General features: G+C 43.3%; 1 protein-coding gene across 6 annotated transcripts; it reads right to left on the bottom strand.

Moving 5' to 3' along the window:
* Positions 1-211: 211 nt before the first annotated feature.
* Positions 212-17,256, bottom strand: LOC115056749 (protein arginine N-methyltransferase 8-B). 6 transcript variants are annotated; one of them, XM_029523439.1, is made up of 12 exons: positions 17,188-17,256; positions 16,777-16,779; positions 15,871-15,891; positions 13,272-13,517; positions 12,085-12,240; positions 8,973-9,036; positions 8,041-8,183; positions 6,995-7,082; positions 5,640-5,755; positions 3,097-3,247; positions 748-869; positions 212-295 (listed from the first exon to the last, which is right to left on the bottom strand). In XM_029523439.1, exons 1-12 carry the CDS (start codon positions 17,254-17,256, stop codon positions 212-214), a joined length of 1,263 nt encoding a protein of 420 aa, XP_029379299.1. The 6 variants fall into 6 exon arrangements, with proteins under 6 accessions (XP_029379299.1, XP_029379302.1, XP_029379300.1 ...); XM_029523442.1 differs by lacking the exon at positions 15,871-15,891; XM_029523440.1 differs by lacking the exon at positions 16,777-16,779.
* Between the last annotated feature and the right edge of the window lie 225 nt (positions 17,257-17,481).

The following is a 17,481-nucleotide window of genomic DNA, read 5'->3' as shown; positions in this document are numbered from 1 at the left end:
GTAACTTGCTTCTGTCATTATACACTGCAGTGGCAATGGTGACATTGTCAGTGGGGCCAACTCTGTCTGGTCTTTGGCCTGGTCTCTCCTCTTGCTCTCAGCCCCATTTATATTAGTCAGTGTATCTGTCTGTAGTCGTGGGAGTGTCAATGTCTCCCTCAGGTGCTCAAGGGTTGTACTTGATGGGGCACCGTGGTCCCCTCAATCAAATTTAACGCATCTTGTAGTCATGAGCTATGGCTGCTTCGCACAGCTGCCCTTTAAAATCCAGCTCGAAGGTAAAGTCCAAGTCACGCTGCAGAGAAACAGAGAGAGAGAGGAAAAAAGAAAAACTCAAATGGCTTCCAAGCAAAAGTTATGATAAAGGAAAAGCAGTAAGAAGTAAAGGAAAAAATTTAAGATGAGAAAGTTTGGTCTGCTTTTGGCTTTTGACCTGACAGCAAAATATAATCCAAAATAAGAACAGATTGTTTGAGTCACACAACACCCAGAGGGGCGGGAGAGGACACCGACAAAGTCAAGGATCTGTTGTTGTTTGTCTGGAGGTAACCACAGTGGTGTCACCTGCTTGACCACTTTCCAACACTGAGGAGAGAACAATCTGCCGTGGGCAGGCAGATCGGGAAATGACTCATTTCTTAGCTGCTTCACTATTCAAAAATAAGACCCTGTATGATTAAAAACGGATTTCATTATCGCTGCTGCTTAAAGTTACACATATCCAATATGAACTTATGCAATACTCACCACGTTTTTCTCATTAGGCTTCATAGCAATACTGCCAATAATCTCTTCTCCTCTCCGCACCGTCAAATAGTCTTCCAGGTAAAACACCGTCTGTTTCCAGTGGGTGTACGGAGCATCTGGAGCTGGCACGAACACACACAGAAAAACACTTTTAAGGTAAGCACCTGCCATTTCAATCTTTATAAAGCTATAGAAATTGCACTTAATAACTTTTTAATAAAGACTGTCACCATCTGGACCAAAATCTCACCGTTATCCTCAGATTTAACAGCTTATTAGGCCCTGCGATGGACTGGCGACCTGTACAGGGTGTACCCTGCCCTCGCCCAGTCTGAGCTGGGATTGACTCTAGTGCTGGGCCAACATACAAAGACAAACAACCACTCACACTCAGACCTACAGACAATTTAGACACCAACCAACCCAAACATGACGTCTTTGGATTGTGGGAGGAAACTTACGCAGGCACCGGGAGAAAGCTGCAAACTCCACACAGAAAGGCCCCAGGCCGGGAACCAAACCCACGGCTATCTTATTGTGGGGCAACAGCTAACCATTATGCCGCCATGATGGCCCTATACAATATCCTAAAGAATTAAAAAACTGAATCTGAAAGAGTAGCTGAGAATGAAGTCGGTTTGCTTGTTGTGCTGAGTCTCTTGAGTCAGAGATGACAGCGCTGAGGTAAAGGGCAGAAAATGCACAACATTTTTGACCTTTCCCTTGCTCAGTCATTTTGCTTTCATTACCATTTCTTTGTTTATTTCTTTTGTTTATTGTGCCGCCATATGTGCATTCATCTGCCAATAGGTATGTATGTATGTGTGGGTGGGTGCCCACGTGGGTATGGCAACACAGGTGGGCACAACATGGAACTCAAACCCCAAAACAAAAGTGAGCATTCCCCAGTGGGCCTACCATCAGCGATCGCTTGGCGGAGATTCAAAAGGTCGGGAGAACTTAAATCAACTTCCTGCCAGCTGTCCTGAGGCAGATTGGTAGCTCTACCTTTATGTGCCAGCTCTTTGTGAGTCCAAAGATAAAAGAGCATGCCAATCAACTCGGCTGCTGCACAGGCCTGGCTTTTGGTTAGGGATCAGCTCAATGAAGACCCTGACAAGTTTGTTGTGTTTCTTAAGCTAATTCAGCACATGAGATTCTGAATTTCTTATCTTTGGCCCTGCCTCTCCTTTTCTCCTTAGTTGAAAGTCTGCTTTTGTAAGGAGTCGATTTCACACTGTGTATGGAGGTTAGAATCAGTGTCTTAAAGCTTTGGCAAAGGAAAACTGACACTGGAAAACTTGCTTGACAGAAATAAATTGTGTAGAAGAACAAATTTACACAGAAAGAGTGTAGAAGTGTGCAGGACAAAAATTATAGGGATTAGGAATAATTTTTTTTTATTTATTGATGTGGAAATGACAATGGTATAATTTGGGAAGTAAATTCTTGTTACCTACACGGTGTCACCATGGCCAGCAGACCAAAGCACGAATTGCTCAAATACGTTTAAAAATGCTGTATTTCACTCCAAGACCACTAGAGGGCAGTCGAACACCTTTTTGACACATCAGCACCCAGTCTGGCCACACATCAGTCTGATCTGAACTGCCTCTAATCTACAATGATCCCTGCCTTCAAAGCCAGATACAGACTGAAATCAGAAAATCGTCCTTAATCTAGGATTGGAGCTATTTCAGATCATCGCATGGAAGGACAGCAAAATGAGTTCACATAAAACACAGTCAGACCTTTTAGTCTTTAGGAGCGGTAACCAGCCAACACGGTTGGTTATTAGTATCAAAGCCACCCAAGCTGGATGAAATACAGTGAGCTTTCCATTCATTTACTCCCCCTGTAATGCCTTGAACCTGGCGCTCCTATTTTACTTCAGCTACACTGATACTACAATGGACTAATGCTGTTGGATCTGGACTTCAGGCAACTGGGAGTATTAACTCCCACATAAAATGTTCTAACAGCAACATTGCTGTGTAGAGGTCTAACTATATATCCTCCCTTGTCTCCTTACTTTAGTTTTATCCCTTGCAGGAAGGGTCTACTGTAAAGTGCTTCCAGCCAGTAGGAAATGTATCCCACAAAAGCAATGTGACATTGGACCCTGTTGCTCACTAAAACTGAGTTACTGTGGAAGCAAATGTCCCCCACAGCTTCAGTATAGTATCCTTTCTGCTGTCCTGTACTGCCCTGCACCAGCAGTGGCCCTCAGCAAAATACATCATCTGAACTCAGGAGGGCGCTGAAGTTTCACTTTTAACCTCTTTTAAAATAACAGATAAACAACGATTTAGGTTATGATAACTAACATGCCTGAGTGAAGTATCTTACCGGTGGAAAACCCCGTCTTCTTATGACACTTGGTGAACTCAATGTTGAAGTACGTGACTAGTGCGTGGATGTAGTCATTCCTCTGGATCTGCAGGCAGAATGCTGAGGTGAATGAGAGGTCCTCAGTCTTTACTGTGTAGATGTCTACCTCCTAGAAGAGTAAAACAGATTGACACTTTGTCAGAATAAGTGAGGGTACGTTTTCTCTCGTTAGCCCATATTCTTCCTTCAAAGGAACAATAGGGAATATTTTTAATTGCTTTCTGAGATAGCAGAAATTTTCAGTCTAATGCTGTGATGGCCCACTAATACTGAAACTAATCCAGAAGATTTGTGATGTACAAAATATAACAGCCCACCAAAATCACAAAATCAAGACAAAAACTACTGCTTCCATCTGCAAAATAGTGAAACCCTGGTGCGACAGTTGCAAGACCCTAAAAACCGTCAAAAACGTCCATAAGCCCTCATAGTAAGGACAAGGAGCAGCGGGATTGTCCCTGTGTGGTGCTAGTAAGTATCTGTATTCCCCCGATACCATATTTAGTCAGCTATGATAACTCAGCTCACCTGGAAAAATGCGCCGAAGGGTGAACATGTAGGCAGAGGTGTGGTCATTGTGTTTGCTATTAGATTAGATACAATGTTTGCTGTGAAAGAATGAGCCTTCTGTTCTCTGGTAGTAAATGAATTGCAATATTCATGTCAGATTTCATCAAAGCTGTCTTTAGAAAAAGCAATTACCCCCCTTAAATGCATTATACTGACATTTAATCGAGTCATGCACGATAAACTTTTCAAAGTCGCATTTCAAAGTTTAAGACTGTAATGTAATGGACTGCACCAGTTACCTTCGCAATGACTCTAAAGGCAAAACAAAAACATTTTAAGAGCACTAATGCAGGTTGCTGATGTTAAGTAAATAATTTTCTGCCGGAATATATTGGGCAATGATCCTCTCTGAGTATTGTTATCAAACTTTTAAGCACCAGTGTAATAACATGAGGCCCGACGTGTACAATTGTTTGGCTATACACCTTTAATGAGGCCGCACAGTAATCCTTATAAAGACAATAAAGCTTTTCAGTGGGGTAACATTGTTGTAAGGTTTTTGCATTTTCACAAGATCCAAAGATCAGAAGCATTCCCGCCAGCCTCAGGAACATTTTGATTACACTCTTGTTAATGATCTCTTTGCAGGTTTCATGTAATATCTTACTGCAATTAAAATTAACGTCTGCCATCGGTTTATGCTTTCTCTGATATCAGGCAATCAGCCACAGGGAGGTAGAAAAGATTCGCACAGCAGCTTTTCTCCAGGACGGAGGTGAGTCAGGGCAGAGCTGTCTAATCAACACCAGTGATAAGAAGGTCAGTATGACAAGGCGCCAAATCAGGAGGGCTAGACAGGTTGTCATTGACATGCGTGGCACGGGAACCTGATCAGTCTCACAACTTCACAGACATTGCCACAGCCACACATCAAAGTCAGCCTACAGATACATCATATGATGGGTCTGTAGGCTGACTTTGATGTACAAAACATTTCCTGAAAGGTGATCTGTAATAATGCTTTGTGTGTTTAGTCCTCGCCAATTAGAAATTTGAATTGTTTGGATTTGTTTTGGTTGTGTGATAAGATTTAGGGCTGAAGTATGTAGATGAGATGTGAAATACCATCGTCTGCTTTGATGCCAGTATAAGTAATAAACCCTGATACGGTTCTTTCTGCCTGAGGTGTAATTACATTGGAATTCCACATTGGATTTATAGCTTCTGTAATCAGGACCAACAGACTGATGAAGCAGTAAAGAACTATTGTCTATGTAAAGATATAGTGAGGTAATGCTGCCGTGAGCACAGTGGTCACGCCCCATTGCGCGTGATGCTTTCTGCTTTTCTGTTTTCAGTTGTCATACCTGGTCTGACAAGGCCGGATTCTGGAGCATTGGAGACTCTCCTGTCAAACTGTTGGCCTTCCATTGGTTTAAGTACACAAACATCACTAGCACACAAGCTGACAGCTGCATTGTGTAACGCTCAGGTGAAAGCGCCCCCCATGGAATTTCTTTCCCAGCCGAATTGTAGTGGGATCCCGGTTGGTCAGTGGACTTTGAAAACATTGAGAAAGTCTCTTCTATTTTTGCCAATTCCATCTTATTTCTGCCACTGCAGATAAATCCAAAGCAGAATTTCTTTCCCAGTTGGACTGCAGTCAGCTAGTAGACTGTCAAAACATGCAGAAAGTTTAGTTTTTAAATTTCTTACTTTGTATACAGTCCAACACTGAATTTCTTTCCCAGTCTGGCCATGAAGCCAATCCTGGTTTTACAGTGATGCAAGAATGAAGCACAGTTTGTCCACCACAGAGCACAGACAGCATCATTACAACTCGAAATGGGACTAAAATGTCCCATTAAGCCCAGTGCTGTGGGTAACAGCCCACACGACATTATGGCAAACACTGCACGCTCTCCTCTGCACAGCTTTAGGTCTATTGTCATCATCAAAAACAGCCAAAATATTAACAACATTTTACAAACCTTGACCAGGCAGGAATTGGTCACCACCTGTTTGGGGTCCACGACGTCCACCAGCGGTTCCTTCATCGCCACGTTACGGATACAGGTCATATCAAAGCCATATACATTCTCCCACCCTGTTAAATACATTATCAAGTTAATTCTATACATTGAAATCTGTTAGCTGTTATTTGGGGCAAAGCTAAGGGGAAAACTTTATCTTTCTCCAAGTTTTCTATTCAGTGCGTTGAGTGGAAAAGGTCACCAGAGTTGGAGCTTTATTCCCAGAAAAGCCACAGTACGGTCTATGGTCTTAGTCATGTTGTTTTGAAACTATTTCTATTTTGGCAAACGAATGTCACATTCTATTGATTTATAAATGTAAGGCACCTTGAACAGAGACCACTCTTGTCTGGGATAGCCTTGCTGCTCAGGCTAAATCACCCCATACATTATTCATTGAGCTCCCTTTAGTAGTGTGTGAACAAACATCTCTGTCGTGACCCAAAAGGTGGAAACTACTTGAGTGTGTCGAGAGCTGGTAATAATGAACAGGTCACAAACCACCAGGGGTTTTCGTAATGCACCGTATTTGCATTTCTTGCTTCCCCTCTTAACTCAGGCAGTGCGCAGCCCAGAATAGCGCTAATGACCACAGGATGCTCTCAGAGTACAGAACTATCTCAGAAGGCCACTTCTAACTGAGTCTAAAGGTCGAGTCTCGCCATCTGCCTGGAGAGAGAAGTTTGCGGTCTAAGTGTGTTCTTGTCCAACAACTCGCTCCAGTCTGCTCATGTGTAAACTTCTGAAATACACAATAACAGCAAACAGAAGTATCCAGACATGTTAGGAGAGTTTGGGATGCAGTAAAACAGTGTGATAAGACTTTCTGCAGATAATACCTGGTGCACTGTGGTTGTATAATATCTGTGTATGCATGGGGGAGTGTGAGTAGGAGGCTCATGGGCTGTGGTTGTGTTTGCCTTTTGTCATCTAGGTTGTGCACTGACTTAACATTTACTTTGGTACTGTTCTTATGCTTTGTGTCCAACGGCAAAACATTCGCCCACAGTCCTCCTGGCGGGTTTAGAGTGGGATGATAAAGAAATGGAGAGGCTTGTTGACTTATAATATCAATTATCGCCCCACAGTGTTATGCCTGAGGAAATGTTCAAAATCATTTGCGTGCTGTGTGAGTGCGCCCACATTCGTGTGAGTGCAGCACAAAGGTGTCAATGATGTTTTACTTCTCCAGTCAATTTGTGATGCAGAGACATAATCTTGGTTATAACCAGCCCAGTGCTGCACATAGTACACAGTGCAGGTAAATGGCATCTCACAAATTCATTTACTGGGCACGCACACACTGAACTTACAGTGTATTTTAAAGTCTTTGTACTGCCTGTCCTCAATCGCCACCACATACAGCGAGGCACGGTCAGGAAACATTAATCCGCCAGGTTTCTGTCGGACAGAAGAGGCAAGAAAACAAGTCAGCAATTGAACGCATTATAAAAGGTTCACATTACAGCGTCTGTGACATTTCATTTGCCAGCCAAGAACAAGTTAGATTTGTAGAAGCGTTCCTGTTCCGTCTGGGGTTAGTGTTGATGATTTATAATCACAGGAATATAATGACAAGAAATAATTCAAATATCAAGCAGAAATATGTGGTACAATCTTATATATTTCTTATTAATACAATAAAACACCCTTTTTTTCCCTTTATCGGGTCATGCCCTCCCCTTCTGCAGCCTCGCTCCCCTCCCCTCTGTGTTTAATTGCAGGATTGGATCCAGGTGAGGGGGAGCCAGCCTGCAACTGCCTCTCATCTCCTGATTAGCTTCAGTAAAGACACCCAGTTCTGCCTCCACCACACCGTCGTCTCTGTTATACTGGTTAGTCCAGCCTGCACTGTTTGCAGCTATCTATCGTCCCTGCCCTCTAAGAACCTGCTCGCCTCGATCCCCTCCGTGTGCCGCTCAGCTTGGCTCAGGTCAGCATGCTCAACTTGGATAATATATTCCCTTTTTGTGTACTGCCACTAAACTGTTGAGTTCAGTGGCAGTAATTGGATTCCACAGAAAGAGAAAAGCAAAGAAGAAAAATCATTGCTGTTATAAAAATGTCATTATCTCAGACTTTACTGATTGCTTATTTTAAATTAATAATTTTTATTCAATTCACTTATAGCAAGCACAAAAACATTTTGCATCAACAGAGTTGAGTTTGTGACCCCTTTAAAAAAAAATTGCTGCTAATTCAATTTTGACTGTTATGAGGTCACCTGTTCATTTATGAGTTTGGAAGCCTTAGCGCACAATCTTCCAAAAATTACATATGTGGTTTTATTTTGTCAGGGTGCTGAGATATAAACAAAATATATCACTCCACACACTCACATACACTGCATACATCATACCAGCCACTTGTCCCTGGCAAAGATGACAGTGTTGAGCATGGATTCATAGAAGAGGCAGTAGCCCATCCACTCCGATATAATGATGTCGACCTTCTCAACAGGAAGCTCCACCTCTTCCACCTTCCCTTTGAAGATGGTTATTACTGAAACACAATATATCTTTTAAACCATAGTCAATGTTCACATTGTGGCATGAAGAAATTATCAATTGAAAGCAAGTTACTACCAAACGATTGAACCTGTTAATGCTGAAATGTAGAGCGGATCAGCCCGAAACACACGTGATCGTACAACTATACGGACGCAGGCAAATAAGACAATTCTTCAGTAATATCAGATGTAATTTAGTTTCACAACAGAAAGAAAGGAAGACATCTGTATGTGCTACCATTGCAGCACTGCTGTTCTAATGATAATCAGCTCAGCTGTGACCGACTTCATAAGGCGGGAGGGGATCTTTGCCCTGCTGTTGATTAGCTGACTTCAGCTTTGTTTGCTCTACTTTGGCACAAAGCTACTGAAGAGTTTCCGCAGCGATACAAGTGTTGGCCGAATGCTTTCTGCTTATTCACTGTCCGTGACAAAGCGTGGAAATTTGATCCAGTAGCTTGGCTGTAAATGAGTTACAGAGGTGCTGTATGTTGGGCCATATGCTTTGAAGTTGCAACTTGAAAGTATGTTTATGCAACTGAATGCAAATGAGACAGCCCAATGAAGTGAGGAGTGACAGACTCTGACCATCCTTTCAGATTAACCCTCAGTCTCAGCAGTGACCGCCCCTCTGCTTCTTTTCCTCACGCATCTCCTCTGCCTGCCTTCCCTCCTTCCTCTTTGTGTCTGTCAGGACAGTAACCTGGAGTGTTGCTCCCCTCTCTGAAGATAAAGTGCACTGTCATCAGAGTGAAGAGATGTGTAGCAGCTGCAGCTCTTACCGCTGTCGAGGTGGTTGGACTTGATGATCCTCTCTGAGTACTCTGATATACTGGAACATTCAATCTGGATGAAGGGTTAGAGGGAAAAGGTAATCACCACATGTGAAGAACTGTCATGTAGAGGAAAGAATATCGTCCTGTTGGCATATTTCTTGCCTTTGTCACTCTTTTGTTGTAAGGGCACCATAACAAATCTTGATATTTGACATTCAGCAGAAGAGCAACAATCTTTTGCGCTGAAGTTCCCAAGTGCTTTAAACTTTGCCTGTGATTTGCACCAAGTCAGAATTGCCTTCACCTGTTTTTCAGCTGACGATTAAACTCCTGTGGCTACTTTATTTCTTTAAACCGAACAAGACAGAAAAGTGAGCTTGTGAGCAGGTTTTTATCACAAATTTTATTTCGGCTTGTGAGGGTGAAGTCAGATGGTGACAGCAAAGGTGGGATTATCATCTGTCTTTTATTTTTTATGTAATTACTCTGACTTTTAGCTCCTGCTTAAATACAACCAGCAATTTAACGCCAATGGGAAATTTCATTGTTCCTTTGACATTTTAGATTCTTTTAAATGAGCCTTACCCCACTGTGCCACTTCTCTCCTTGTGAAACCTTTGCATGGTTCTCACTTTTTCTCCAGGCTAATCTATTTTCTGCCTCCCCTTTACTGAATCATGAGCTCTTTGCCTGAAATATTTTGTACTTCCTGTTCTGCCCGCCGACACACAGTTCATGACTGATTTATTGAAGAGCCAGCTATAATGAAAAGCGTAAGCTCGGGACACTTCTACTAAGCAGTTTTCAAACAAAATAAGGCAGCATGGGGCATCTGCGAATTGTAAGCTTTTATATTGTCAGGAAAAGAGTACAGATTTCCACCTGAGTGCCAACACCCGGGGACTCTGTTTGTCAGAGATGTGCCGGTTGACTTGTGCTGCCACAGAAATCCATCTGGTCCTAATCAAGCCGGGACTTTTGAATGAACTCTAGGATGGATCAGAAAAAGGCAAAGCCAGGCTGTCAGAGTTTCATGAAACAGGGATGATAGGATCATGCATTTTTGGGGGCCAGGAACTGATTAGACTGCTTTATAGGTCACACACCAACTTTAAGGTGGACATATAAACGTGTTTTTGTCATTTTTGGAGCAAAGTATACCTTGAAATAATTAGCTTTCTTGCTAAAGTCTCTCGTTCCCCCCACTGAGCTTGCGTACAGGGTGCGGGACTTAACATTAGCTCTTCCTCCCTGGAGCAGCCCTATTTTCTGCTGCCTATTAGTCGAGGAGCGGTCAGGAGGCTGCTGGTGGCGCCCACAGCCTTCTGACATAACGCTGATGCATCTGCCCATTAAAGATCAGCCTGTATCAACTGTGTAAACGAACCGCAATACCTGATGTTGCACCAGCTGTAGCAAGATGTGTGTTCGCTTGTGTGTGTGTATTGCTGTGCTGTCAGTGTGTGATAATGCGGCTGCCAACACCGGTCCTCTAATTGGCAATGATTCCTCGTGTCTTGCTGAATCTCTCTGAGAAGAGAGAGCCATTAGCCATGTGTCAGTTGGGAGCACTGAAGCCTGGAGGTGCGTTTACAGTCAACACCCTCTCACACAATGCCCCCTGCGCCTCTCACTAGTGTCAGGAAGACTCGCTGTCACGCTACTCAAGTCCGTAGGCTGCCACCGGGCCTCCTTTCTGGAGACACAGTCTCTAACTTCACCCAGGTGTCATGGCACTTCTCCCTACGCCTGAGCTGTAAGCTGTGACTAAAACTGTGAGCTCAAAACAAGTAAACTAGCAACAGGACAAAACCCGTAAATATACTCTGTGGTATTTTATCTGAACTTAGTAAAAAGGAGCTCATGTACATTTGCCTAATGTGAAATGCAAATAACTTGCAATAACAATAGCAATAACAATGCAAATAAAATTATTGTTAGGCAATGGTTGTATGTTCTGTAGGTTTTTTTCAGTACAAATCCATATTATTTATTTATGTGTATTTTGTTATGCTTTGAACTTGGAAATGTCCTGTGATATAAAGAACACAAAGAACACAATATTTAAACATAAAGGGAAAAATAAACAAACATTATTTACCTTTATTTAAAATCAGCTTTAATGTCTTAAACATAAATTAACTGTTAAGTTGACCTTTAGATGGAAGCGTAGTGTGTGGGAATGTAAAGCTCTTCTCAAATTTTAGAATTTCACAGCAAACACTCTTATGGTTTTTGGTGAATCCAGGATTGAGGTTATCACATTTCTTTGGCTTCAAATGAGGTCCATATGATGGAATGATGTTCTCGTTGGCTCAGAGCCCAGTTTTCTAGCCTCCTGGGCCCAACTCTCATCTCAAGGTTTAAAAGCTTTCGACGATAATAAAGGTGTGGGGCCTTGGTGCAGAGTGAAAACTGAGGGGATCTAAGTAAAAATTGAACTAAATCCCTTAAATCTTAGCCTCATTTATGCTGTTTAAACGTACAGCAGTATCACAAATGTGAGCTAAGGCACAAAGTGGAGGGAGATTTCACTTTAAAGTACATAAAATGGGATGAGGGAGAGAGAAAGAGAGAGTGAGTGAGAGAGAGAGAGCAAGGGAGACCAAAAGTGAGTGAGACAGCAGAAGAGGGAAGATAAACAAACACAAGACATAAGAAGCAAACTAACACATAAACACATCATGTCTACCAGCGGCTCAGACCATCTCTCCTGGCAATTCCCAGTTAAGCATTCCTCCCCAAAAGCAAATATGTGCTGTCTGAAGCAATAAAAAAACAAAAATAAATGCCATGTGGTTGTCCCAAGCTAGCGGTGTGCGTCCGGCATGCCCTGGCTAAAAATGACTTCAGCTCCAGAACACGATAACAGCGAGAGCTCTCAAATCCCCACGGCACAGCATGTCAACCTGCCCGAGAGGCCACGCAGTTTTATCACCTGCCCGTCAGACAAGATCTTCCTTGAAGATGAAAGTGAGTCTGAGGAAAAAGGCTCACGTGTATGTACAGATAGGCAGAGATCCAATACACACTATACACACATCCTACAGTGTGTGCCGGCTGTCAGACCCTGAAGCAGCAGAGTGATAGTACTGCACTGAAAGGAAGAGCCTCTTACCCCGTATACATGCTTTGCCCCCGCCTTTGCTGCGAACATGGACAGGATCCCGGTCCCACTTCCCACATCCAGGACTATTTTGTCCTTGAACACGTGCTTGTTGTGGTACATGGAGTTCCTGTAGGTGAGTGTCCTCACTTCGTCCTTCAGCATCTCCTGGTTTTGCATATGACAAATAATATCAGGAACACGCTGACACGGCTAACCCCAGAGGAGAACAGTTTGTTTTGTTGAATTAAAAATGCTGGCTGGACAGTGGCAGCCTGGATTTGCTGTGATATCCAGAGTGCTGCCACAGCCAATAACACGCACTTCACCTAATCTGACTCTATTCCATCGCAGCTGTACGGCTCTGCTTTCAAATCCATGTTTGCTGTTTCTGCATAAGCCCTATTAACCTGCAGGCTCAGTCTGTTTGCACCATTTTCCTGCCTATCAGTGTGTGTTTGTGTGTGTGCATGTGGACGTAAAGAATGTTTTTAGAAATGACCGATACACCTGACTTTTATTCTAAAATTCGATTTCCAAAAAAATAATTTCACAGGACACATGACAGACAGACTTGGCACCTCTGACTTTTTTTCATCTCCTCTGCTGAGACTGAAAGAAAATCTGAGGGAGAGCAGAAAGATGAAAATGTTATCTTTAATCTTTAAGCGGTATGAGGCAAGTGTTAAGTAATGCCTCACTGTGGGCTTAAAAAAACAAAAAAACGAAAGGCTGACCAATCCCCAGCTTTTCTGCATCAAGTCCAGACAGTGCATCAAGTGCAAAACGCCATACAAAGGTTAATTACATCTGTTTTCGTGTTAATCTATTGCACCCTCAAACTGTTTTACAATGCAACATATGAGAACAACTGCTTTCACTCGCGTGGACTGACTGGCTCTTCACTTTTCGACCACAGCTTGTGCAATGTGAAAATCATTTTTAGCATTAACGGATGACTTGAGTAGACACCTGTGTCATGTCGTGGATTATTAGGGAATGCATGTTGGTAGATTCACCTATAGTTCTAAGTGGAGTACTGTTTGTCAGACTGTCAAAGATTAGCTTTCCATGTTTGTATTTGCTGGAAATACAGCTATTATGCATTTTTGATCTTTTGCCGAATCATGACTGAAAATGGCAGATACAGGACCAGACGAAGAGAGAGGACCCCAGTCGCTCTAATTAACGGGACTTACCTCATGGATACCAAAATGGGCGTAAGAGTCGAAGTAGTAGTCCCGTGAGGTCATCTCCTCCGGAGTTAGGAACTTGGCCATTTTTCCCCGCCCCGGACAGCTGGGAAGGCTGGCGGCGTGGGGCGTGTGAGGCGGGAGAGGAGGCCGAGGAGCATGCTGGATGGAAGGCACAGGCTTGGGCAGCGACGTGGGCTGTGCCGACTGGGATGGAATGATACGAATTGGCTGTGGCTGCGACTGTGGCAGCTGTACAGGGACAGATAAGGGAGAAAAGCCCTTTTATTAAGATTGATGACTTGTCACTCCAACTCCTTTTGGAATAAGAGGTAAAAACAGGGTAATGGCAGCAACTCAGTGGGCGTGGCTTACATTAAAGGATAATAATGATAATTGGCTTAGGCCCATTATTAATTCCCAGTTATATTTATATCTCCTCTCTTGCCTCCCAGCTCGTCTGTCAGTTCACTGCTCGGTGACAGCAGAGAATCACTAATTACTGACTCAAAGTCTGTCACAGAAGGTGTATCCATAATGCCCTGATTATCACCTCTACAGCACGCTGGGAAGGACCAGCCACAGAACGTGGATGTTGGTGTGTGAGTTTGATGGAGAGTGAGGGGGCTGGAGAAATGGCATCTTTGAGCCAGGGAGCCGTTCTGGTGTGTATTCTCATTCCAACTTTCAGGCTTCTAAAAATATATAAATAATCAGCGAAGTGGAGAGCAGAAGGAGATATCTAACCATTATAACACTTCGTATACTGAATATTTCGTCTCAAGACAGAGGGCTTTAGGCATAGCATGCATCTGTTCTACAAACGTTTCTACTACCGCCTCTATTCTGCATCCATCAGTCTGTTCTTGCGCTACGTTATGTAACGCCCTGCTGCTAGAAATCAAACAAAGAACAGTTCAGTGATTCAAATGTTGCACACATGACTATTTTTTGCTACTGTTTCTAACTGAGGAACCCCAGCTTGTCAGAAAGCAGCGTCATCGTTGAGGTGATGGGCAACAGACATGCTCCGTTAAAGTGCAGTGATGTCAAAGCCCAACCTGTCCAGCTGAACATTTTAGCTTTTCTCATCGCTCTTGTTGTAGATGTTTTAGGCATCGTATTATTTACTTTAATCTAATAAGAATGGCATACAGCAGAGTCACTGGAGTGGGAGTCATTAATAGATGAAGCCATAGTGCTGTGATTTACAGTGACAGCACTGAGAGGCACATGGTGGATCCACTGGACCATCACTCTCTTTCTCCTTCCTCTTCTTTTCCTCTTTGCTGCTGCGCTGATATGCTACAGAGCGAGCAACAGTAAATTGTGGAAATACGGTCGTAATTCAGAACATTCAGGCAGAAACTGTGTTTGCAGATCAGAAGCCTCAGTGTGTGTACCGTGGCGATGTGTCCGGACTGGAATATCTCAGCAGCCATTACCACGAAATCTGATGCCCACGTTCATGGTCTTTCATGATTTGCAGTCTTGCAGATAGTTCCTTGACTTTTCAAGCAACAAAACCATCAGGTCAGGATTTAAATTTGACAAATCTGCTGGGTTCCATTCAAGTGCCGGCAGTGCTCGACCTCAGGAGCACTTTGTGTGTTCAGTTCTAATTAGCTAAACTAAAATGGTGTACACAGCGAACATTTACAGCTGCAAAGCATCAGCACATTAGCACTCTCACTCTGAGCGCGTTAGCATGCAGACATTAACGTTTACTTTGAAGATCCCTGCCCCTGTGAGAGCGGAGCTGCTAACTACACAGGCCTGACATTGGTCAAATTACTGCAGCATCTAACTGAACAAATCAGCTGTGAATAAAACCAAAGTTTAAAGCTGAAATTGGAGTTAACTGGGACTAATAATATTACTGATACAGAATCTGAACATGAAAACATTAGCTGCAAGTAAAAGACACGGGATGATATTAATGATTTCTTTGCTCAGCGGGCGGAAAGGGGATTTTTGATTCTTCGCCACAAGAAAGATGACACACTTTTAATTTAGAAACAGTTGAACTCCTCTTAATCTGTTAAACTGTAGAAGCTCTTACTTACTTGCTACTTTTGCTATAGATTTTTTTTCATGCCAGCCGTTAGGGGCATCAAGTTAAGTTTACATGTCACTGCCTGAATTTGTGCTTTAATTCATGCATGTAATGAAAAGTTTTATTGAGCAAGTGACCTCATACACACGTAAAGTCTGCTGATTAGAACAAAAAAAAAAAAAAACTGCATGTGACGAGAACATACAGTCATAGAAACTAAATAAATCTACATTTGATTACATAATGAATGACTAACAGTATATGTGACAGCGTCACAGAAGAGCTGAAGAAGGAATGCCAGCTTTAATAAAGAAACAGGAGTTTCAGTGCAGAGAAAACTAAATCACTATCAAGTGTCATTTAGATTAAAGTGGACTTGGGCCGCGGTGAAGTCAGAGAGTGAAAGTGAGCTCTCCAGACACATGAAGGAGAAGGTGGCACACATCCTTGTTGTCCTCAAGGCAGATAAACACATCTCAGGTTCAATTTCAGACTGGACCCTCGTCCTCCACAGTGAGGTGAGACTTGCTATTTGGCAAAGATGTTCACTCTGTGCTTTTGTTGCACAGTCTGCATGAGAGGACACACTCACCTTGTACCTGTGCGTGGAATAGTTGACCCCTTTTTTGTGTATTGGTACCGCTGCTGCCAGCAGGGATGTCATTGTAGGTGGCCGAGGGTAAGATCTATGTCACCTTTAAGGGAAGATTTACTGTATTTGATTTAAAAAATAATAATAATAAAATGCAACACTAATGATGGGCTGCAGGTGGAGAGGCTATTCACTCAATTGCTTTCATGAGGAAATTAGTGTCTTAATTTATTTTTCATTTGAAAAATCCTTTGGTTCTTTATGCCAATATACCTGTTAGATGTCTCTGAAAACCCAGTGAACAGCAGCTGAAAGGAAATCTCCATCCATCAGGAGAATTCTGTCCTCAGATGTACACACCAATTGATAAAACACTAACAGTACGAGGAGCTGGGCTTCTCCCATGAATACACTTGCTTCTGGGAGACGTTTTCCGATGAATAATGCATAAAGAATCAACACGAGGCTGTCTACAACTTCACAGGGTGTTCGGATCCTCCAAGCAGTACTTTTAAATAGATCAGCATCTCCCCTGCAGTTTTCAGCCACACACTGAACACAGATGTGAGCACAGAACTCAATAACACGCTGATGGTCTCCCCTACGTACCTGCCATAGATAGGAGTCACTGTGGCATCACACATGAGAGGGGAAATGGCAATGTATTTATTTTGTTAAGGGGGGGGGGGGGGGGGGGGGGGGGGGGGGGGGTGGGTGTTACAGCTGGTCAGGAAGTAGTTCAGCAAGATTACCATTTCCCGAGCTGGTAAGCCAAAGACAGACCTCATCTTCTACTCATCCTACTTTCCCTCCACATCGAGCCCCGGCTCCCTCTCAGCTCCCTCTCAGCTCCCTCCGCCAACTTGCTGCAGTACCTTGGACAGCGCAGCCAGCTGCCAGCTTCCACCATCAGCTGTTATCAGACATTATCTGAGGAATCTCCACCCCCAGAGCAGACACTTCCTCCAGTCTGCCACTGTCCTGCCTGACAAAATAAAAGTCCACCTCACACTGAAGTTGCATGCTCAGATTAAAGAAAGGACAACAGTAGGACTATGGCTTAAAGGTGGTCCCTTTTTCGCCTGCCTGGGGGGTCGCGCAGAGACTCATTCCTCGGATGGCTGTCTCAACATCCGGACACACCGTCCTGCGTTGTTGTTTTTTTTTTTTTTTTGTCCGGGATGCAACTTCTGCTAAAGGATAGCTGGCTACAGGTTGGCTGCAGGACATCTCTGATCTAGTCAGGAAAAATCAAAGGTGCCTGTCACACTTACCTCACTGCTCTCAGACTCCGCCATTTTTCTCCTGAGGAGCATGCAGCGGGACGAGTGTTTAATTCCCATAAGAGCCAGCAAATGTGCACTTGACAGAAGAGGGGAAAGAGAAAGAGGAGGAGGGGGAAAAAAAGAAAAAACTAACTACCAGGAAAGCAAAAACAGACGCCTCCCGATTCTCAGGCTCTTTTTCTCTTTATCATTAAATAATTCTCTCTCACATCCCCAAACTGCAATGAGCTTTAAAAATGATGAGACTGGGAAGAGAGACAAAACTACATGAGGTCCCAGAAG

Source organism: Echeneis naucrates, chromosome 16 (assembly GCF_900963305.1).
Source record: "Echeneis naucrates chromosome 16, fEcheNa1.1, whole genome shotgun sequence".
Classification (NCBI taxonomy): Eukaryota; Metazoa; Chordata; class Actinopteri; order Carangiformes; family Echeneidae; genus Echeneis; species Echeneis naucrates.
The sequence above is the reverse complement of the archived record's forward strand: the minus strand, read 5'-3'. Positions and strand labels throughout refer to the sequence as shown.